The sequence below is a fragment of the Lissotriton helveticus genome, chromosome 10, assembly GCF_964261635.1.
Source record: "Lissotriton helveticus chromosome 10, aLisHel1.1, whole genome shotgun sequence".
Taxonomy (NCBI): domain Eukaryota; kingdom Metazoa; phylum Chordata; class Amphibia; order Caudata; family Salamandridae; genus Lissotriton; species Lissotriton helveticus.
Window position 1 is genome coordinate 724,884,915 of NC_136071.1, and position 22,987 is coordinate 724,907,901.

Below are 22,987 nucleotides of genomic sequence, written 5' to 3' on the forward strand. Positions count from 1 at the left end.
AGGGGGCGGAGCGGGGCAGAGAGGCATGTGGGTGTGAAGAAGCCGGGCCTTTGAAGTGAAGCTAAGCTTCACTTCAAAGGTGTCGGAGGAATGCGGGCGGCTGTGCACGCGCTTTTAAGCTCAATGCACATGCGCATTGAGCTTAAAAGTCACGGGCACTGCAAGGAATCGCCACGATTCCTTGCAAGTTAGATAAAGTGTGGATGAGCCCCTATAGTCTCGCTTGCTCGATGCGCATGCGCATCGACAGGCGAGACCTAAAAATGAGAAACTTTGGAGAGTGATATACAGGACTGGAATGATTTCTGAAGGAGGACAGTGAAATTGGAGGACACGCTGGTGTTAGTGGGGAAAAATGTGACACTGGAAGCTGGAGGAAGATAGAAAACATGGGGCCTTGGATCAGACAAGATGGCGCTCTAAGGAGATGAGAATATCACTTCAAGATATGTAAGGAAAGGAAGGGTCAGACAACACACATAAGGTGCTGGAGAGCTGATAAAAATAAGGGAATGAAGTGAACTCTTACGCTGTTGCTAATATGAAGATAAGCTTATTTTATTTGAAGTCGGTTATTTGTGAAATATTGTGAAAAAATTAGAGACACACAGTCGTACTATTGAAAACTAACCCTAAGAATGGTTAGGAGACTTGCACTGAGGGATGAGGCAGATGGGCAGAGGCTAAAAGGGGGAGACATAGTTTTGTTAAAGCCGAGTAAAAGGAGTGCCTCCTTGTTTTTTTAGAAAGGAATTGCAGACACAGAGAAAATGCAACACTATAGTGAACTTTAAGTATAGCTAAGTCCTGAAAAAGCAGATGTATGAGTACCAAGGCTGCTCCCAGAAACAAGAAAGGGTTCGGGCTATCAGTTACCATTATCATTGTGATGATTTTGCTGATGTCTTTAATGTCTAATTCTGCAAGAGTTATATATACATATCTAATGACCCATTGTGTCTGTGTACCCAAGGTAATGATCTTTACACATGAAATGTCTCTAATACACATTGTACCATGTATGAGCTCAATTAAAGAAAATGCAACTAAATATTACTAGAAAATAAGGAGTAGGGTGAAGGGAAGCACATCACATAAATTGTAGAAGGATGAAACTGGTAAAGGAAAGGTGGTGTAACAAGAGTAATTGAACTCAGACTGTGGAAAGTGCATTAGTGAATAAAGGTCATGATGGGGTGCTCCACTGGGAGTGGAGAGACAGTGTGACGAGAAAGGTCCCCACTGTGCCCCCTTTCTCTGTTCTGCTAAACATATGTTACTACCATCACAGAGCGGGTAGAAGAGGGAAGGTGATTGAAAAGAACTCTTAACCCTTATATACGATGGGCACTTAAAAGCTTTACGAGAACATACCCAACTTTTTTCTGAAATACAAAAATGTATGTCTTGTTGTTTAACAATGACCCTAAACTTATGCAGTTGATGGTTGAGGCTAATTTTGAGTAAATGCATCTTTTAAACCATTTGCCAGAAACTCATGTAAATTGGTCCTCACAGCTGATACTCGCACATCATTAGCTTGAAGTTTCCAGACTGATGGACTCCTTTAGGTTGCTCACAATAAATCAGAAGCTGCCTGTCAGCAGGATCAAACTTTGAGATTGAGTGATATGTTTTGCATTGGCCCTCGAGTGCAGTTTCTGGTAAGATGCATTTCATAATAAAAATATTAAGGGGTACAGAAAATTAAACTAAAGCCTAATTTTTGTTTCACAACACTGTGGCTGGTACTGTTATGGCAAAGTATCCAAAGCTTGAACAGGGAAGAAGATGCTTTCCCTGTAATAACATACAGATTGTAAGAGCACAATGCTGCCTATTGTGTAATGAGAGAATATTGCTTGGACCCTTGGTACCAGCCAAAGCTGTGGTTATACAGATTTTCATGGAGAGACACTCTAATAGCCTTCAAGAGGAGGAGCATTTTTACAAGAAATGCTGAACGTTGTAAGATAAATCATTCTCACCCTTGGATGGATACGCATATAAAGAAGATAATAGGTATGGTAGCTGGTGATGATAACAAAACAAAAAAATACATATGATGTACTATATTTACAGTAGGGAAAGGTCCAGGCGGTTGTTTGCCATTGTTATGGTCTTGAAGTAGACTAGGTGCTTTAGAGCAGGCTTAAAGTTAGGCTAGAATGTGTGAAAAAGGAGTTTGCACATAGAGCTGCAACCATTTAATGCTTTTCTCGCACCCTTGTTGAGCATGGTGTCTTTGTTTTGGTTTTATGCAGGTGCAGAGAAAAAGATTTGATTACGTCAACAACAATTTTTCAGAAAGGTTGCCTCTGCGATAAAATACACCTTGCCACACATCAATGTCCTTAAATTTTTGTGACAGGCAATGCGTCCTATGGGAAAATAATCTGCGCTATCTCAAACTTGTGCGATTTTCTTTATTTGCCCTACTAGGCTGGCTGTATGAGAATTTAGGAGAAAACACTCCTGCCAACTAACCCCTGGATACTAAGCAGTTTTATCAGGAACTTCATGGCGAAAGAAATAAACATTGAAAAAAATAACTAAACTCTCAGGAGAACTAGATAGGCAGTGAAAAAGTAATATGTGGCGGTATGCCCTTTAGCTGAGTTACTGAGGCTGACAGTTTTGGCAATATATATTCAGGTGACTTCAGGACAAGCAATGGAGGCAGCAGTTATTATCGGGAGCCCACATCATTATCCAGAGCCTTTAACTGATAAAGAAAGTGAGCTGCCCCTCAATTTAGAGCATACCACTGTATTACTGTCTGCCTCCTTTTGTTAGGTCTCGCTGGTACTGCATCCGAAGGATGCGTCCAGCTGGAGACTTATAGTTGCCCGTCTCGGGGGAAGGACGGACAAGAGGGTGCCACGTGCTTCTCTTCTACTGGATTTCACTGCGTGCACGCGCACCCACACTCACGCATGCGCACATCACAGCCACACGCATACACAGCCACACGCATACACAGGCACACACACACACCCCTCCCGTCGCCGCCGCACCTACACACACACTAGCGCACCTACACGCACACACAGAGACCCCCCACACACACACCAGCGCACCTACACACACGCACGCACACATACAAAGACTCCCCTCCCCCCGCCGCCGCCATCGCACACATACACACACACACACAAGCGCACTCCCCTCCCCCCTAGAACTAAGCCCCACTTACCGCCATTCGGGACTTCGGTAGCCGGGGCTCTCCCTCGGGCATGGGAGCCCCACTCTCAGGTACTCCGTGGGCTCGTGCGCGGGACTTCAGAAGACGGAAGTCCCGCCCAAAGGAAGTGGCTCCACGTCTCCTCCGTGTTTGCCTGTCTTCCTGCCTCGGCGGCCGCCAATGACAGCGCGGCCCCGAGCAGGGAGGCGGGCACAGCGTCTCCCGTCCACAGTACAGCGAGGTAGGCTCTCGCTTAGAGAAATCAATTGTTTGAATTGCACCGGGGGATCTGTTTGTAATTACTGCAGCTTGCGTTTTACGCAATACGCACGTACGTATTACGCACATCATTCAAATTCATAGGAGACCAAAAAGCTATTTGTAATTTTAAATGCCTCATCCATATATTCCGATGCTGTGAATCAGGATTAGTGGATTTTTGTGTCACAATGTGGAAAATCATCAGTTTTGGTGGATTTTCTTTTACTGTAATTTTATGATAGGGGAAGAGTTGTGCTGCTCTGCGAGAACAGCTAGCAGGAGGGTCATGTTAAATGTATTGAACACCCCCAAATAGTCACTTCCCCACCACGCAAATCACATGAAATGACTCTAGAGTAAAGTGCCTTTCCATGGAGGGGCAGGGAAGTGAACTCTTCCTTATTCCATGGACGCTGTGTAGGAGAAGGAATTCCATGTAGAAAAGGTGACACAAAACAAGCAAACACATGTTTCGGCCACTTATATTCTTACAAATTGTACATTATGTAACAGATCCCCGGGATTATGCATGAAGAAAAAGGAGTGTGTATGGAAATCTACCACCTGCATAGACTACCATGTATACTGAATGGTCTATTTGCTAATACCTTCAAAATGAAGACATTTGTGCCGGTCGTTAATACACTTTGGCGACGGTCAGGGGTGCAGCAATCATTAGTCTAGCAGGTGTGGTTTCACTGGTGATCATGGATGGTTATGATGGCGACCTTGGTAGGTTAAGGCAGGTCTTTACATCTCAATCGTGGGTGCAGAGAGACCACTTTCTTTGCTTAGGACCCACAGCACTCTTGCTGTGCCCCTAGGGAGGGGCTTTGTGAATCTGGCCACAGTTACTTGGTAATCAGGACTTGACTCCGGAGCATGTCTCCAGGGGCAGTGAGAGGACTGGTTGACTGGGGGTCCAAGTTAGTTTCAGGTTCTAGCGAAACCCTGTTCGATTTTATGCTAATGTGGGGTTGGGGGATGTTTCATTGAAAGTTGCCCATTCAGAGTGGATCCACTGAGGATGCTTGTCACCTGGGACCGATGCGGCCTCTCTTGCAGCTTCCTTGCCCAGTGCTCTCGCAAAGTAATTGGGGACAACCAGGGTTGAGTTGTCAAGGTGGGCAATCGGCCGGTGCCCGGGGAGTCTGTGGCAGAAGAGAGCTACTGGGATGTCTTTTTTTGCCTGGGATAAATCAGTCCCAAATGCCTGGGCAGATTTTTCTAACCTATAGACATCTGCAGCTTCAGGTGAGAGGTGGTCTGAGCAGACCATATATTATACCCATCAGTTGTCATTTACAAAATGATAAATTGTATGGCTGGAGGACGCACATCATGTGCTGCACCTCCTTCCATCCCGGGCCTCAGAAGGTGTCATGGAGCTTTTGTGGGAGGTGCCTCTTTTGAGCATCACAATTAACAAGTCTTCGGTGTGGGAAAGAGGCTTTTTTCCCTCCACAGTAGCTTACATCGATCAGACAGACAAGCTGCAGGTGCCTGCTCCCAGTTTTCTCTGACTGAGATTGGGAGTTTCATTCAAATAATGTGCAATGGAATGTGAGAAAAACACCAAAAACCACACAAGTTTTAAATACCTTTGCACTTTAAAAATAAAATCTAATTAGAAACAGATAAAAGGAAAATACCTTTTATTGCCGTTTTATTGATAAAAAAGCATTCACCCCCATCCTGGGATGAAAGAGGAGACAACAGGAACCGAAAATAAGAGAGAGAGAGCGACAAAGGGAAACTAGAGACAGGGAGAGTGGCGGAGAGATGAACAGAGGAAGGGTGAGGAAAGATTGGGTGGCGAGAGGGGCTGAATGATAGATTGGTATCACAATTGTTATATGGGGCCTCCTCCTGGCATAACTTGTGGATTCACCTCACATAGGCTGCTCACTTCCACCTAGCCTTTCAGCCTCTGCTTAGATGTATTTGTATAGTGTATACAAGCGCACAGGCTACCCACAGACAATGGAAGCTTGTATTACAATCACAGCTTCCTTTCCAAATTTGCGAAAACCGATAATCACCCGACTCCAGGTTGACTTCAACACACTTTTTTTTAGCAGTGAGTTCCCCATCCTGCGTGAACTCAGGCGAGGTATGCGCTGTTGTGCTCAACGCCGCAGGAGGACTACAAGCCTGACACTTTTAATTAAGTATTAATTATCATGTTCTCCAAAAAATATCTTAAAAAAACTAAAACACTATTGCAAAGTAAGCACAATATATTTGTGATGTTTCCAATTACCTCGTTTGGAAATCGCATGTACATATCAAATTTATTTCTATCTATCATTAAAATTTGATACTTTTGTACAAGCCATATTTTATATGTTCCTTTTTATACAAGTAAAACTTAACTACTGCAAAAATAAAAATACATTGCCATTTACAATACTAAAAGCTCAAACTTACCTAATGCGAGACCTATTGCATTGCAAATGCTTGTTAGACTACTCCTGTTTACCATGGGCATGGAAGTGCCCACCCCCAAAAACATTCACCCCAGTGCCCTTTTGCTGTAAAGTATATAACTTTGGAGATGGTTTGTCAGAAGATCTTCTAATTAGCTGGGTGGATTCTTCTCCAAAGTTCATCCTCTTTTTGCTAGCAGTTGCTTCCATCTCCATATTTTCTCTCCAGTTCTGTGGCCGCCTTCTTGATACATCCTCCCCTTAGACAAACACATCCCCAAACGTCTAACTCTCTATGAATAAAACTACACAGCTTTGACTCCTGTGCTCTTTTGAAACTTTTATCTGCCCCCTTTCATTCTCCCTCTTTTCCAACCCCCTCCCTTACATCCAAACACTTTTCTGCTTTTGCAGACCAACCTTATCTCAAATGTGCCCTTCTTAATGTCCATTCACAGAAACTACACGGACTTCTCATCAATGACCTAATAAGGAATATTATCCTTGACTGTCTTTCCTCATGGATCATGGTCCCTTCCAGAATGTACACCATCTTTTGAAGATGTTATTCATCCACAGTACTTTGTCAGACATGTGGGTAGACCTGATCGAAGATGTACAGGCATTAGTAGTGTTCAAAATATTTTTTTCAGTGTTGCAAGCCATCTCCAAGGAGCTCAGTATCATATTCTGACTTCTTCAATCTCTTCCTCTCTCAATTGTGATGCTTCAGAACTGCATTTATTCACCACTCAAATAATGCACCTAGTTTCTTCCTTGATTCTTTTTATTATTTACATGGATCCTGGGCATTATCCTCTAAAAATGGCCCCATTCATGGAGATTTCAGCATTTGGCTTACCTCAGTTAGTCAACCCTTATGGTACTGCACATTTTCTAGTGTTAACTCTGCATTTGATTTTTAATCTGACTACCTCATCCTCACCCAAGAAGGAACACTGTTCTAGCAGTGTAATCTTTATAGCAAAAAAAATCGATTTACCTTTGGAATCCCAATATCCTAGACAGACCCTTTTCTCAGGTTTTTGTACTGCCTGACCCGAGGCAAAAAAAAAATCACCCACCCCTCTAAACCGAAACTTGCCCCACAACAAAGTCCTACATTTTTTTCTCCTTCATTCAAACATCTCCTAATCACCCCCATTCAGATTTCTTGGTAAATGTTAGAAATTGGGTTTCTGGTTGGCAGAGGTAGGGACTCTATCCAAGCAGGAACCACATTACTAGTCAGGGTAAGTCAGTAACACACTTTAAATTAATCTGTGCTCTCCCTCTTGTAGCTTGGCACAGAGCAGTCAGGCGCACTTAAAGAGACAATGTGTAAAGTATTTGTGCAACACTTCAAACAGTAACACAATGAAAACACCACAAAAAGACTCCACACCAGTTTAGAAAAATATTTTTATGAATGAAATAAGACCTAAACGACAAAAATCCAAAAAGTAGAAGTCAAGGTATACATTTTTAAAGAATAACTGTTCTGTGCTTAGAAACAAATAGCACCAACCAGGGCTATCAGGTCGCGCTTGACAGGGTCAAATCCAAAGGTTCAGGCTGACCGCAATGATGCGCGGGTCGGATACAGGGGCCAGCCATGGCCCACTGAACACTGCCTTGGATGTGTCGACGTCAGGGCAATGCAGGGAGCAAACGAGGCGCTGCATCCTCATTGATCTTGCAGATTAAAGCAATGCATCGGTTCCGAGCTGCGCACTGTTCAGGATGCGAAGAACACTGGGGAAATGCGTCATTGTTGAATGTCTGGGCTGTAATCGATGCAAGCAGCAGGAAGTGATGCTTTGGCGCCAAGCTGCGCAAAGTAGGAGTCGGAAACTGGAGACGATGCATTGTACAGTTGGTGATGCGGAGTCCACGGTCCGTGCAGCAGCGGTGTTGCGTTGGAGTCAAGGAAAATCCAACGGTTCTGACTGGCACAATGAAAATGTGTGGGTTTTTGAAGATGCAACACTTTTAACTCACTGGACGAGGACTGAATTGGCACCACTTGGCAGAGCTGGACTTACAGCAAACAGAGCACAGATGCTGTTTGCAGAGTGTTGAGAGTCGTCTTTGATATCCCTGAGACTTCAGAAAACTGGAGGCAAGCCAACAAGCCCTTAGAGATACTTAGTCTCTGGGATGTAGAGAGCAGGTTCAGTCCTTCTCACTCCCATGCAAAAGGGCAGCACACCAACACAACAAAGCAGTTCAGCAAAGTGGCAGTCCCTCCAGCAGCACAGCAGTCCTTCTACCTGGGAGAATGTCCCTAGTGTCAGAAGTGTTCTGGGTTGGTGGTGTCAGAGGTCCAGCACTTATACCCATGTGGGCCTTTGAAGTGGGGGAGACTTTAAAGAGATGCCTTTGAAGTCCACAAACCCCTTTCTTTCCTGCCCTGGCCCCAGACTCACTACAGGGGGGTATGCAACCCTTTGTGTGGGGCAGGACATAGCCTTTCAGGTGTGTCAGCTCCTCCCTCCCATTTTGCCCAGGATGACCCATCAGGATTTGGATGGCCCCTCAGTCAGACCTAAGCTCCCTTTGTGCGTGTTTCTCTAGAGGAAATGCACGAAGCCTGCTGTCAACTGCCCCAGATGTGTATTCCAGATACAGGTAGAAGGCACCTAATGGTTATTGGGAGAAAATGCCAACTTTCTAAAAGTGACATTTTAAGAATTGCAATTTAAAATCCAACTTCATCATAAGTTGTGTTTTTAAATTGCAAATCCAGAGACACCAACGTGGGGGTCCCATTTCTTCTCAACTGGAAATTACGCTCATAAAATGTATTAACCCCTTCACTGCGGCGGCTATTCCACCGCAGTGCTAAGGGGGCGGGGCGGCCGCGCGGCGGGCGCATGCTGGTGACGGAACCGCTCCGTCACCAGCGTCGGTTGCGCTGTGCTTATGACGGAGCGGTTCCGTCATGGCCCGCCCCGCTCAATAGAACGCTCAGCGCAGGCGCGGAATTCGCGCCGCGCATGAGCGGCGAGCGGGCCATGACGGAACCGCTCCGTCATCAGCACAGCGCACCCGCAGCTGATGACGGAGCGGTTCCGTCATCAGCGTGCAAGGGGTTAAGGCAATCCCAATGTTATCCTATCTGAGAGATAGGCCTTGCAGTAGTAAGGGACGAACGTAAGAGTATTTCACTACCAGGACATGTTAAACTTAAAAGTACAAGTTCTACTTTTTAAATTCAATGCACTCTGCCCAGGGGCTGCCCATGGCCTACCTTAGGGGTGACCTATATGTAATAATAAAAAGGAAGGTTTGGGCCTGGCATGTAGGTTAACTTGCCAGGTCAACATGGCAGTTTACAACTTCACACACAGGCTCTGCAGTGGCAGGCCCTTGTCATGTTTAAAAGGCTACTTAAGTGGGTGTTCAGTGCTGCAGACCCTCCAGTAACATTTAATTTCTAGGCCCTTGGCACATGTAGTGCACATTGCTAGAAATTTACATGTAAATTAATTATGTCAATTGTGCTTAAGCCACCATTACCATTTTTGGCGTATAGAGCGCATGCACTTTAGCACTGGTTAGCGGTGGTAAAGTGCCCAGATTCCTGAAGCCAGCGAAAACAAAGACAGCAACAGTAAAAACAGAAGGTCTGAAGGCAAAAAGTAAGGGGAAACCATGCCAAGGATGGCAGATCTAACAGCAGACAAGTCATATGACATCTCCACCTAACAATTTAAACCTACCCTTTTGAAGGCCTGCATTTCTGTAGCCTTTCTGAGGTCAGTTGCATGTCAATTTTTTAAATCCCAATTTTTCTAAACCAGAACTCAACACACATTAAGCCAAACATCTACTTCTTGAAAACATGACAATGCCTGTTTTAGGTGGTGTCCAACCTCACTACTCTAAGGGCAGCTCTCGCCAAATGCTAGATAGAAAGGTTTGTCTTTCAACAAAAAACTCTTCATGTCCTCTGGAATTTTCAAAGCCATCAACCAATCGCAACATTGTTGAAAAATCCCTTATCTTGGCTGTGTCAGACCTACTGCCCTCGGGATCTTAAGAACTGCCCTCCAATCTAAACAACTTGTTCTTGATCAAAGGTACTTAATAAACAATCCTTTTGGATTGTATCACTGTGGTAAAAGTTGTTTGTCTACTGATTTTAAACTTTCATTTCCATCAGATAAAAAGCATATGGAAATGACCCATTTATATGCGGGCCCTAGTTTGTATCCCAGTATCCTTATGCTGCATCTGATGAGATTGCTCTGTGGAGAAAAAATGTCACCCCCCCCCTCTCAAGCAGATGACTTTGAAGCCTATGAAATCTCTCACTACTGGGATCTTTTGAAGAGTTGGAAGGGCTATCCCAGAGTAAACTACAGTGCATTTAAGCAGGTTATGTTTCTTTGCCACAACGTTCTGATCTGTTCGCCAGCTGCAGTGGCTGACACAACTTAGTCTTTACAGACTCTATGCATCCTTCACTAAATATGTGTTCATCTGACCTTCTATTTAGGCATAATGACATGGACCAGCTCTGACTAAAATACTTTCTTTTTACTTCACCAACTCCATTACCTCTACCCATTCAGTCCTAAATAACTGCACCACACTACAGTCATCTCTATCAATTCAAAGCTGTAATAGGTACCAGAATACCTAATGACCAGAATGCAGTGTGTTTAAAATCTAGTTGGTGGATGGATTGCTATGGATCACTACCTCTCCATCCCAGAGCCTCCACTGGCTACCTGTCTGGACTAGAGTTAATGTCCCTCTGCTAAAAGTGCCTGGCCAGTCTTGCATTCACATATCTTTTCAGAAAGATTATCCCACTAACACCTTCTTCTTGCGTTCCTCCAGTGACCTATTCCTGTCATTTTCCATCTCAGATTTTGCTGAAGAATGTTTTATTGCTTCTCTGTTGTTGTGTTGATGCTATGTAAACTGTTTACCCTTCTCATAATAATTCTAGCTGAAATTTGGAAAGATTCACAAAGACAATGAAAATGTAAGATGTACTGGAAAATATTTTCCTCAGATTTGCCTATTTCTGTTATGGTCGTGCTTGGAGATTGTTAGCTTTACAGTATGTGTGCTATGTATTAACCCTTGTCCTTCATGGCCCCCTTACATAAACCCGTCACTCTACCATGTCCAGCTCAACCATGGTCATGCTGTTATATCTGTTTAACTGATTATTTGAGAAACTAAATGTATGAGGTATTCAAGAAATGCAAGTTGGGTCTGGGATTGGATGTGTGGGTATTACAGTGAATGTCGGAGAATTATTCACCTGCTGAGGCCCATTTTAGATTTTGGCTCTATGTGCAAGTAACTTAGTGGCAGAAATAACTCATTATGTTAGCACTTGAAAAGATCCTTATGAGCATAAGTGGAAATTCGAGTTACAAAACTGTACCAGAATCTATATATAGATAAGGCTGAGAACAGAAGCCACTCAGATAACAAACAAATGAATGATATATTGCTTTAACACTCATTTATTTTCATGTTTGCATACATTTTTATAGGCTGGAAAATCAAACGCTCACCTTGAAGACAAGAGGTTGAAAGAAAGAAGACCTGGCCGGGAAGGCAGTTCTAGCAGGAAAAAAGCTGACCGAGATAAGAGAGAAGAAAAGGTTATTCATAAAACTACTGACAGTGACAATGAGAGACAAAGAGAGAAATATAAAGAAAAGGCTAAGGATGGTCAAAGAGAGAGGGATAGAAGGAAGGAAAAAGACTCAGAAAGGGTGAGAGACCCCAATCGAGAAAAAGGTCATACGCAGGAGAAACAAATGGAGAATGAAGCAGAAAAGAAATCAAAGCAAAGGGATATGTATGCAGAGTATGAACACAGTGCCCAAATTTATGGCTACAAAGATGAAGAAGTACTTCGTACAAGACAAATCAGGGAAGCATCAGGTACGTAAAAGCCTACTAGACTAAACGAAATATGTTACTAAGACTTGGTGGTATTTACTAAGACTTTTTAACCAGTTCCCATGTGAGGTAACAGTTACAATGGATTTTCATCCTCATCAAAACATTGTCAGCAATGAGCAGTATATTTCTCTAACCACGATGTGGTATAAAATTAGCAAGCATGCTTCAAAACCCTTGTTTTAAAAGTGTCTCGGAAAGAAGAGAATGCTGTTTGATAAGGTGAGAGATTACAACCCTTTGTAGACTTTTGTGTCTCCATGCCAAAATAGGCATTAGGATGTGTTGACCTTCTTGACTTTTATAAAATAACTCTCCCCACCCCCCCCCCCATTTAACCTATCAAATGCATGATGTTAGTGACTACCAAAACAGGTTTGCTTAGAGTTTTCATGAAAATTATAAAGTGCCTAGTGTTTAGTGTTATAGATTCTCAGTGCATTCATGGGTGTGCTGCATCCTGTCCTTTTAAGACTCCTGGATCTTTGAAGGGACAGTATTTATTTTTTGTTTTTACTCTTGAGCCCAGCAGACTACATATATCTACATTAATTAGATGTTTAGGCAGCAGTTTGTGTTGCAGATCCTCTAATATAGGTTTGGGAAGGGAGTTTTTTTTAACTAGAAACAAACAGAATTCAGAAAATATTGCATGCAGTAGGCTTTTGAGGGCACTCTGCAACATACGGATCTTCAGGACTCTTTTCCCTTTCTACTGATTCATGAACGTATGAGTGCTTATTGTGTGTTGTGTAGGAATGATACAATATGATAATGTGTGTTGGAACAGGAATATCTCACTCTCCTGCATGGTATACATGTGTGTACCCGTGCCCTGAGAGCACAATTGCACATGAAACTGGTATCCTGACATTTTATTCTGCCCTCACTTCACACTAATTTAGCTTGTGCACAGAGGCCTAGACCTGTACTTGGGAATGCAAGGCCCAGAATCTATTTCTGTGACCTGAAGAATCGCACTAGGTGTGCCCTCATATCGGGTCCATGCCCTTCATAAGTCACACAAAGTTGTGGTGGCAGCATACAATGTATTTGTAAATCTTTAATATGACCAGACCTTTTCTGTGTGAAGGTTACTGACCGCACCAATATAAAGTTTGGCTTCAATCGGAACACAGACTGTGTGCTGACATTCATTTGATATGTGTGTGTGGTGAGTACATGTATTTGCAATCAATGTGTAGCACGTGGTTGGTTGTAGGCCTTTGTGAGTGGTGAGAGTCTGAGTACTGGGGCCAGTGGAATCCATTGTTGATGGCGCCTTATCTAGCAATGCGCAAAGATGAATGGTAGAGACAGTTTCCCCAGAGAATGGACATTTATTGACTGTGTTCCAGTGGCTTGATTGTAGAGACCCAGCCACTGAAGTGAGGAAGGATGGAGCAGGGCCGCGCTTATAAATTCAATGAGGCCCTTGTTAGCAATGGGACACTGTTTTGTCCTTCATGAGCATTGCACTTTGAAAGATGGTAGGGCTGTAGTCAGGGGCTGCAGTTTCTGTTCAAAGAGAGATAGTGTTTTGGCAGGATCTGCCCCTTAGCCTTTCCCTTATTAGTGCACCAGGAAGGCTGATGACAGCTAGGTTCATAGATATCACAGTTCATTATGACTTTGGTTTGGATACTCCTACTTGGAGCCAGCATCAGTGCCACCTGCTATGAGAACCATCACTTTGCAGATACACTTTGTGTGAGAAGCACCCCGAAAACATTTGCAAGAGTATAAACCCAAAGCTGTTCTGGAGCTTTAGACAGTGGATCCACATCCCCTGTCTAGAACACTAGTTAGAAAAAAACCTGAACCAAGCAACCCTACTTTGTTTCAGTTTCACGTTCTTCTTGTCCAAGGATGGGAGTGTCACACTGAGTACTCATAGGCCTGCTGTGTGACCAGGGCTGGTGTTTGCATGACAGCAAGTCTCCCAGAGGCCAGGGGACATTACCTGAAGTCTCCAACTTGCGCATAAATCTCATGGTCTGCCTAGAGCCTCGATGGAGGGACTGTCCAAGAGGAGAAGCATGGAAACACCCAAAAGTATCTGACAGTCCACAGGGAGTTAAGCCATTGTTGATCACAATAGTGAGGGTTCCCCAATCCACCAGTTTATTTCCAGTGGCAAACTGCATGAAGATGTTGATACACTAGAAGTCATCATGCTGCTCAGCTATTCTGTTTCAGGCTTCCAAAGATCTGGTGCTGCCTCACCTGTGTGGAGCTGCTTGATCGGCTTGGAGGCTGCAACTTCTGAAGATGAGCAGCAGACTATATCAGCCTGGAGGCCGCAACTGCTAAAAACTGGTGTCTGCCTACATTGGACCAGAGACCACAGTTATCAGCTCTGACATTTTATTCAACTAGTGCGGCCAACAGAGGAGAAAAGCCGCTGGCCATGTTCCTCCACCAGCACGGAAACCAGAGGGTGCAATGCGGCTGACTGCACCAGCCAACCCTTCTGATCCACAAGGTCGTTGAGCAGCTAACCTGAGGCTTTGCTTGACCTGTGCAAAGGTTTAGCTGGCTGCTAGAATACTAACCTTGCAGTTGTGATCTTTTTGACATCAAGACTATTATTAACGTGACCTACAAACAGTCTGTTAGGATCATTTATCTGTGCATAATCAAAACCTATACCCTTATCTATGTCTAGTTTATCAAAGACTTCGGGAATTCCTAAAGAGTGAAGGGAGGTATTGAAAGGCAAGATGGCGAACGAGTACCGCCGCTGCTGACTGGCTCCCTCCCGAGCTCCATTGTACTGGAGGGCTGAGGAGCAGAAAGTTATGGTACAGGGCTAGAGCCAGCGGAATGCACCTGCGTTTTTTTAGTGTGCCCACTGGGGGTGGTTCTCATTGGAATTCCAAACAGCCTTTGTGGCGGGGGCTGTGGAACAGCTTGGCATCGGCAGGCGCATTTGGCATATTAGAGAAGCCTGGATCAGCGCAGCAGCTTGCAGAGGCATTCGAAAAATGGTGTAGAAGAATGCCACAACTGCCCAAGACAAAACAGAGAGCGCTGTCTAAGGGTCCCGTACGGTGTCAGGACAGGCAGCAGCATCCAGCATGCTAAAATCGGATCGAGCCAATGCAGGCACTGGGGTGGCAGTGTGACCCCGGTACTATCAGGCTAGCAGGAGGAGCATCGGTTGTAAATGGGAACCATGCCAGCGTCCCAGCGGCAGTGGAGGATTTTCAGAGAGGAATCGCGCAGCTGGCCAATCAGCCCAGCTGAGCAATCCCAGCCTACCTGCAGCGGCTGGGCTCAACCCTGTAACTCTATTAATAAACATATCACCCTGTAACTCTATTAATAAACAGTGATGCAAAAGCATATTCCAAGATTTTGGCCACTCAGTTGAGTCAAATTATTGCTAAAGTGGTATCTTCCTTCAAAATGGGTTCATCCCTGGGAAAAGTACCACTGATCATATCCGTTGAGTGATTACACTCTTCGACGTACCAAGGTTGCAAATGAGCCCATGGCGGTGGCCCTGTTGGATGCCGAAAAAGCATTTCACAGGGTCAAGTGAAAGTATCTCTGGGAATTTATAAGATTGCTTGGATTGGGGATACATTTTATAAAGGCAATACAGGCTCTTTACTATAAACCTGTAGTCCGGTTATGGATGATGGGTGGTCAGTCGGGGATAATTTGTATTGAGAGAGGAACAAGGCTGTAGTGCCACTGCTATGCCCCATTGTTTGCGATATATATATATTGACCCCTTCCTCTGTAGATTAGAGGCTAATCCAGCTATAATACCAGTAAGGCGCCATGGCTGGGAGCGGAAAATGTGGCCTATGCAAATGATATCACAGTAGTTATGGCTGATCCGGATGTCAATCTGCAGCTAGTGTAGGAGGAGGCGACTGAGTTTGGCAAGTTTGCAGATTATTCGCTTAAAAGGCACACAACCCAACTGGTGGTGAATCGGCTCATTACTACTTAGGATTTAAGGGTGGTTGAGCAGGCAGTCTATTTAGGTATAAAGATTAGCATAGAATTAGATCAGCTGGTTAAGAATAATATTGGTCCGATACTTAGCAAAGCAGAACAGGACTTTGAGAGATGGAATAAACTTAATTTATCTATTGTGGGTCAGTGTAATATAGTAAATATAGTATTTTATATATTTTTATGTCAATCCTGCTGGAATTCGAAAATGCATGGTTTAAAGCTCTGGATTCTCTGGCCTCTAGATGATTCATATTAAAAAATAACAGATGATGGAGGGAATGCTGAATTAACCAAACATTCACCCCCAGTCACAGATCTGGGTTAAATCCATCGTTTTTTTGCACGCCTTTCCATTCCAGTTTAGACCCAGCCATATCCAAATTAGTCTTTACCCTGTTCCCCATGGGAACAGTCCAGCCTGAACTGCCAGGCCAGGTCCTCCCTGGACCAGAAACAAGCATCCGGGGAACGGTTTCGGGGTAACACCCCTCATCAGCCTTAGCGAGTACAGGCCCCCCCTTGGAGCATCCCATTCCCACATTAGGGTGACAAATTAAAAAAGAACAGATGATGGACGGAATGCTGAATTAATCAAACATTCACCCCCAGTCACAGATCTGGATTAAATCCATTGTTTTTTTTGCACACCAAGTTAATCCAGTTTAGACTGAGCCATATATGCAAATTAGTCTTGGCCCTGTTCCCCCATGGGAACAGTCCAGCCTGAAATGCCTGGCCAGGTCTTTCCTAGACCAGAAACAAGAATCCTGGGACCGGTTTCGGAGTAACACCCCATATCAGCCAGGCTAGCTTGAATCTGTTTGTGTAGCGGGCACGGAACTCATGTCTCGGCATACCCTTAGCACTTAGGGTGAAAAATGCTCAAAGGGCAGATGATGGACGGAATGCTGAATTAATCAAACATTTATCCCCAGTCACAGATCTGGGTGAAATCCATTGTTTATTGGCTCAACACGCCATTCCAGTTTAAACCTAGCCATATGCAAATCAGTCTTGACCCTGTTCCCCAGGGAAACAGTCCAGCCCGAACTGCCAGGCCAGGTCCTCCCTGGACTAGGAACAAGCATACTGGGACCGGTCTCGGGGTAACACCCCCAATCTTTGCTGGGGTAAAATATACATCAAAAATAGTTTTGTTATGTTGCGCCTGTAGCCCTGTAGAACAAAGTACAGCGTGGCTTAGTTCCAAAGATTCTTAAAAACTAAGATTGTCAGATTCAAGTCTTTACTGCCATTTGTCATTATGTTTCTCTAAATCATCTTACACAACATCACCCAACTTAGCATTCATGGAACTTATAGAAGATTCCTCCTCCCCTATCAGCATGCCCAAAAGGGACCTTTCCAATCTCACCAGTCCCCCTCATTTTTTTCTCTATAAAATCATAGGTATGCAGGTTTTTCTGCAAAAAATCCCTATTACTCAGATCAAACCTAACCCGAAGCTCCTCGAATGATGCCAGTCTCTGATCCTGGAAAAAATCCCCAAGTTTTGACAAACATTGCTTCTCCCATCTTAATAGGCATGTATCCTGGAATATCTCTGACAATAAAGGGTTCCTCTGTACTGGAGTATACCAGTTCAAACTCTCTAAGCCTACGTTCTTTCGGAGGACCACCAAGTTTTATAAGCCGCTCCCAGCACCTTAATGCAACTTTTTTTGTAGTAGCTGGGTTCCACCAACAGTAACAGATATCCATTAGCCTCAGTCCTATTAATACCTCATAAATTGAAGGTACACCCTGTATCGACTCATATATTCTATCGTTGTTTCCCATGAGGGTTCTCATATGCTGAAGAACAACGGCCAACAGGCAGAATTTAAAATTTGGGAAATCCCAATCCCCCTGGGCAGAGGCAAAAATGGAATCGTCCTCCTAGTTTTACCATATGACCACATGAATCTAGAGCAACAAGCACACAGATGCTGTGTGAAAAGGCTGTACTTGGCTGAGCCAAAATAAGATGAAACCCAGTACTTCACCAGTGGCAAATTAACTCACCACAATGGTTTTGGCCCAGTAGCTCATGTCTGCCTTGTGGTCTTGTGAACAATCTGATTTCCGGGGGAGGGAGAGAGGCTGATGAAACCACACCACAGATTTTTATGGGTTAAAGAGTGGTACACTTGAAATTATGGTTTCTATTTTCTGTGACAGAATGCAGCAGTAGCCAAGGTGAGCATTTATTTTATATACCTCAGGTTTTCTAAACGTGATTCCTGATCATCCGTTTGGGGCGAAGTGCTGTCTGTTGCTTTCAAAATAGTAAGTCTTCTATCCTGGTCTGTACAAGCCATGTCCTGGCCTGTAATTTCAGCTGTGCTCTTGACCACCATAAGGGAACGGGATTTGCTGTGAGAGCGAGGTCCTTTCTCCTCATGTGGGTCACAAACACAACACCACCTCCTGGTACAGGACGTCTATGCTGTGCTGGTCCTAGAAAATATCAAACCTAATTTTCCCATCAGTCCCCCATATAACTTTTAGCAGACCTTTGGTAACTTTAGCAGGCTCACAAACTCTTAATCACACTGCAAATTTGGGTAATTTGAAGGTTAAACCAAATTTGAGTACTTAATAGTACTTAAAGCCAGCATTTTCAACTAGTGAATACACTCTCTCACAGCCTCTTCTGGGCTTTACCGTCTATTCCATAAGTTCCAAAGTGAATCAGTGCCATATGTGTATCGCAATCTGGCATATGCTGTACAAGAGAATTTTTCATGTTTCTCTGGCACACCAAATCAAGCTTCTTGCCAAGTTGGATTTTCTTTTCCAGATGCATTAAACACTACCTTCTTGTAACCTACTGTTAATCGGCTTGTCAATCCTTTGACAACTGAATTCTTTACCCAACCATGTGGCATTCTTTAGGAACGCTAGAAAATGTTCCTTTTACAGTAGTTATTCTTTAAGGAGGATCATCTTGTTAGTTCATCTGTTGGTTGGTCCCTTATTTCTTTTGTTTTTGTTAGGTGTTTGATGTTGAGTGGACTTTCACTGATGAGCCATGGGCCCATTTAAAAGTAGCCTTTTATTGTAGAAGGATTTTCTCATACAGGAGGTGTTTCACATAGAAAGTATGGTGCTCAGGGTGAATTTTAAACAAGATCACAGAAATCATAAAGATGAGAGCTGAAGAGGTGAGAACGTTTGATTGCGGCTATACCCTGATTAGTTGTTTTTAATATTTTATAATACACATATTTACACTTTGAGGTATTGAGAGATCAAGTGATTTGTTCAGAATACCATACACGTTTGGTCAAGTGCAAGAGGGGGAATTAAATCTTGGCCGAATCTTTTCACTATAGAATTCAGTCACTAGCTCTTAATTTTCCTTGATGCTTTATTCTTTGCCCTTTTCCTATTGCATTACGCATAATACAATTATTATCTTCTAAACCTTTGATAAAGACCGACGAGGTGTTCCAAACGTCTTGGCCTGCTTGGTTGTCTTCTGACTGTGCACTGACAGTGCAGTTACTTACTTTCTGGATTTTTTGGAAACTTTAATTATTGTTGATGCTGCAGATCTGTTTATGATAGAGCACTGGATATTGCTATGCAAGCTTCCCCTTGCTTTAAACACTGGTGAACCATTGGTATTTTGGGCTTTGTTATACCCTGTCTGAGTTTATTTTTTAATTCTGGAAGAGACAGACTGAGTGCTTGCTAATCCTCGAAGCTGAAATGACTGTGTGATGCTACTTTAACCCCTTCCACGCTGATGACGAGCTGGGCTCGTCATGAGGTAGCCTCCTCGCACGCTGATGACGAGCCCAGCTCGTCACGTAAAGTGCGCTTTAAAAAATCTCCGCGTACGAGCGGAATTCCGCCCGCACGCATGCGGTTAACAGAAGCAATAATTTCAGACAAGGCAGTTTTTGTAAATGATGGCTACAGGGTGCAGAAGCACTGTTGCTTTATTTCAATAGTTTGTATTAGGTATTCAGGTGGAGGAAATTACATATGCCACTTGACTTACTCATGAGAATCCAGCTTATGCCATAGTTTCTTCCCCTTAAATGTCCTCTTGACCTATGAATTTAGAGTGTTATATGTACTTCTTGTGAATTTGACCACACTCACCACGCACGGACCAATAAGAGTTTGAAGTTTTTCCATATTGAAAGAGTTCAGTTGAACCCATACTCATTATAACATCTAAGAGGATAATATAATCTTTTCAAAGCTATGAGAACAACAATGAGAGGACATCCCCAAGGATGATTGAAGGAAGGTAAGAGGGTTATTCAATGTTTAGGTTATTTTTAATATATTATTTCACCTCAAGCCAAAAAGGGTTAAGAAAGGGACAATACATACTCATATGCCTGATGCCTCCTGTTTAACTAAAGGGACCCAGCATTTTTGTTGTCAGTTATGACTTGTTTGTGGAGTTTTGATGGAGTCCAGAAATGTTTATGGGCTGACCAGACTCTGTAGGAGCTATGTAGATGAGGAGAGGGCCTGCCATATTTTCCCCCTTGGAATATTAGAAAGATATTTTTTGGATGAAGGGCTAAAAGGTCCTCCAATTTGTCTTGTAATATGAGATTCATTTTCGGTTCTTGAGGAGGTAGTAGCTCGTATATCTGAGCTGGACTATGCTTCCCCCGGAGGAGTTACAGTGTTAGAGTGGGGTTAGGTTTGTGTGGAGATCGAGAGAATGTGACTTCGCATTTTAAGAAATTGTATATCACACTGTAATCTAAATTGTGTTTTGCCTGGATGAATCAGAAAGTAAATGGGATCTCTTTAGAAACATTATCCCCTTTGTAGCCCATTCTTTATAATATAAAGTTTTCCTTGCAGCTTTATTTCCTTGTTTTGCCATAGAAAAGTGAATGTTTCATTTTGTCTTACAACTTATTATCCAAAATGTGTGAGCATTAAATATTGCTATCGATTATTGGTGTGTAGTGTTCCATTTTAGTGTGTTCCATTGTGATGGTTGATAGTAAACTCAGAGGGTGGACCAAGTTTTGTCAAATCGAGAGCCAGGTGGGGAGACTACGATTGTTGCTCACTAACCTCTGGGTGCCCTGTCTCTCCAAAAAGCTATGAGTCTGCCATATGCCATCATGCTGAAACTGCTACACTTATAGCGATGTATCAGTCAATCAATTAATCAATCAGTCATTGGATTTTTAAAGCACACAGCTACTCAGAGAGTGTTTTGGTGCTAACCCGGTCTGTAGACAAATCATACGCAAACAGGTTATTTATATGCATTTTCAAACAGCCAAGTCTTCAAATGACGTTTGAGGGGAAATTCGTGCTCAATTGAGCGGAGCTGCAGATGAAGAAAGTTCCAAGTGGTTGCTGCGGGGAATAAAAAGGATGAACCGCCCCACTTTTCCCTCTTGGTTCTCGGGACCAATGCCAACAGTGCATCAGAAGAGCGCAGAGGTCAGGCCCGCTGATAAGGCTTAATCTTTTCCATAAGGTATCAGGGCACAGAGTGGTGGAAGGCTCTGTGAGTCAGAACAATACCCTTAAACCCAACTCTATCTTTGATGGGAAGCAGGTGTAGCTCCTTAAGATACTGCTGTATGTGGCTTGTTTTAGGTACTTTTACAAGATGCCAAGCTACCGTGTTCTGGACGACCTGCAAGCTTTTCAGTTGGTATGCCGATAGACCACACTAAAGTTCATTTTTAAAGTTACTTTAAGATAGTAGCTTTGCCAAGGTTTTTCCCAAACTGGTTCCACTCATCTGCTCTGCACCACTAACACAGACATCAAACATGTCCATCAAGTATGTGAAATGATTAATTACAGGAAAGGAGGGCAGGCAGATGACTCTGTGGCATCTTTGGGCAGATCTAAGGCACCATGGGTCGCTGGACGAAGGCTGAGTATTAAGTGATAAAATGAACAAAATCATGTAAAGCATACACTTCAGACCAGAGTAGCGCCTCCAGAAAATTTTTCAGACAGGAATCAAGTTCAGGCATCGGTCTCTAGCTGGTCCGTGCTCAGTCTGCCTCTGCCATGTTGATCAGTGTGGATACTGAGATGCTCTAACTCCAAGGCAAGGAAACTCTGATGTTGCTCATCAGAGTGGTCAGGACAATGGGCCTAATGGTTGAGGGGTTCAGAGAGGCACCCTGTCACTTGTGAATCTGTATAATACCACTACAAAGAGAAAGACCAGTGAATATAGCAGTGGGGTGCGAAACTCCACTACAGTGGTAATTTTCTCAGGTTGGGAGGCATCCCTCCTCTCCCAAAAGGAACTGTTTTTTCAAAAGTATCCACATCATTAACTTCTGTAATAAACAAAGGAAGCTAAATCCTCCTTGTTCATTTTCGCACTTGCTTAACAAGAAGAAAACGGCCACTGACACACTCCAAGGGGCCGGGGGTGAGTGTTGGCTGTATCCAACTTCCATGATCAGTACTGAGACCCATAGCATGTTTACAGGATATCCACCTAAAATAGATTTACCTGCTGTGATGGGGATCTTTTACATTCTAAGTTTCCTCTAAAATCTGGTTTAATTGTGGTCCCCAAGAAATGTACTTGAATATAACCTTTGTGCTGAAATGTGCATGAGGCTTCAACTAGAGTGGCTTTAAAAACAGTGGTGCCAGTAGTACAGAGAATGTGCAACAATGTTCAGATGTCTTCCAAAGCCTTATTTGTCCCTCACCTAGAGGTGCTGCGGAAAAAAAGTTCCTAACAGAAGTAGCTGTTCATTCTGTGGTTTTTTCTCAGATAGTAATGATTGAGGAGTCCTTGAAGGGCTGGGGGTGCCCACATGAGAGGTCTCACAGCACAAGGTGTATGTTCCCCGGTGGAGAAGTCCTACCACGTCAGCATATTGGAACTGAGAGTGGTGCTCCTTGCATTGAAGTCCTCCTCTCTTTTGGTCAGGCTTGGGGCCTTCTGCAAGCAAACAAAATGTCCACTATGAGCCACCTGAAGACACATGAAGGGACAAGATGTAGGATTCTCAGGCCATTTAGCGACTTCCAACCCCAAAATAGACACCATTTGTTACACACCAATCGCTGTTTGTTACAGCAAAACAGATTGGGTCGAAAATGACGATGTGTTCGAAGATGGTGGGGAAAGTCCGAAAGTGATTTCTTTGTGATAGAAGAAAATGCCTTCTGCATCCAGGTTTCTCAGGAAGATACCCTTTGTGTTACTTGGTCAAGAGGA

At 43.6% G+C, this 22,987-nt stretch overlaps 1 protein-coding gene across 2 annotated transcripts in view; it reads left to right on the top strand.

The window, feature by feature from the left end:
- Positions 1-22,987, top strand: part of DYNC2I1 (dynein 2 intermediate chain 1) — a 519,500-nt gene that overhangs the window by 45,645 nt on the left and 450,868 nt on the right. For both annotated transcript variants that reach the window (XM_078663277.1, XM_078663278.1), the window contains exon 3: positions 11,397-11,793. In XM_078663277.1, coding sequence (XP_078519403.1) covers positions 11,397-11,793 — 397 coding nt within the window. The remainder of the gene's footprint in view (positions 1-11,396; positions 11,794-22,987) is intronic.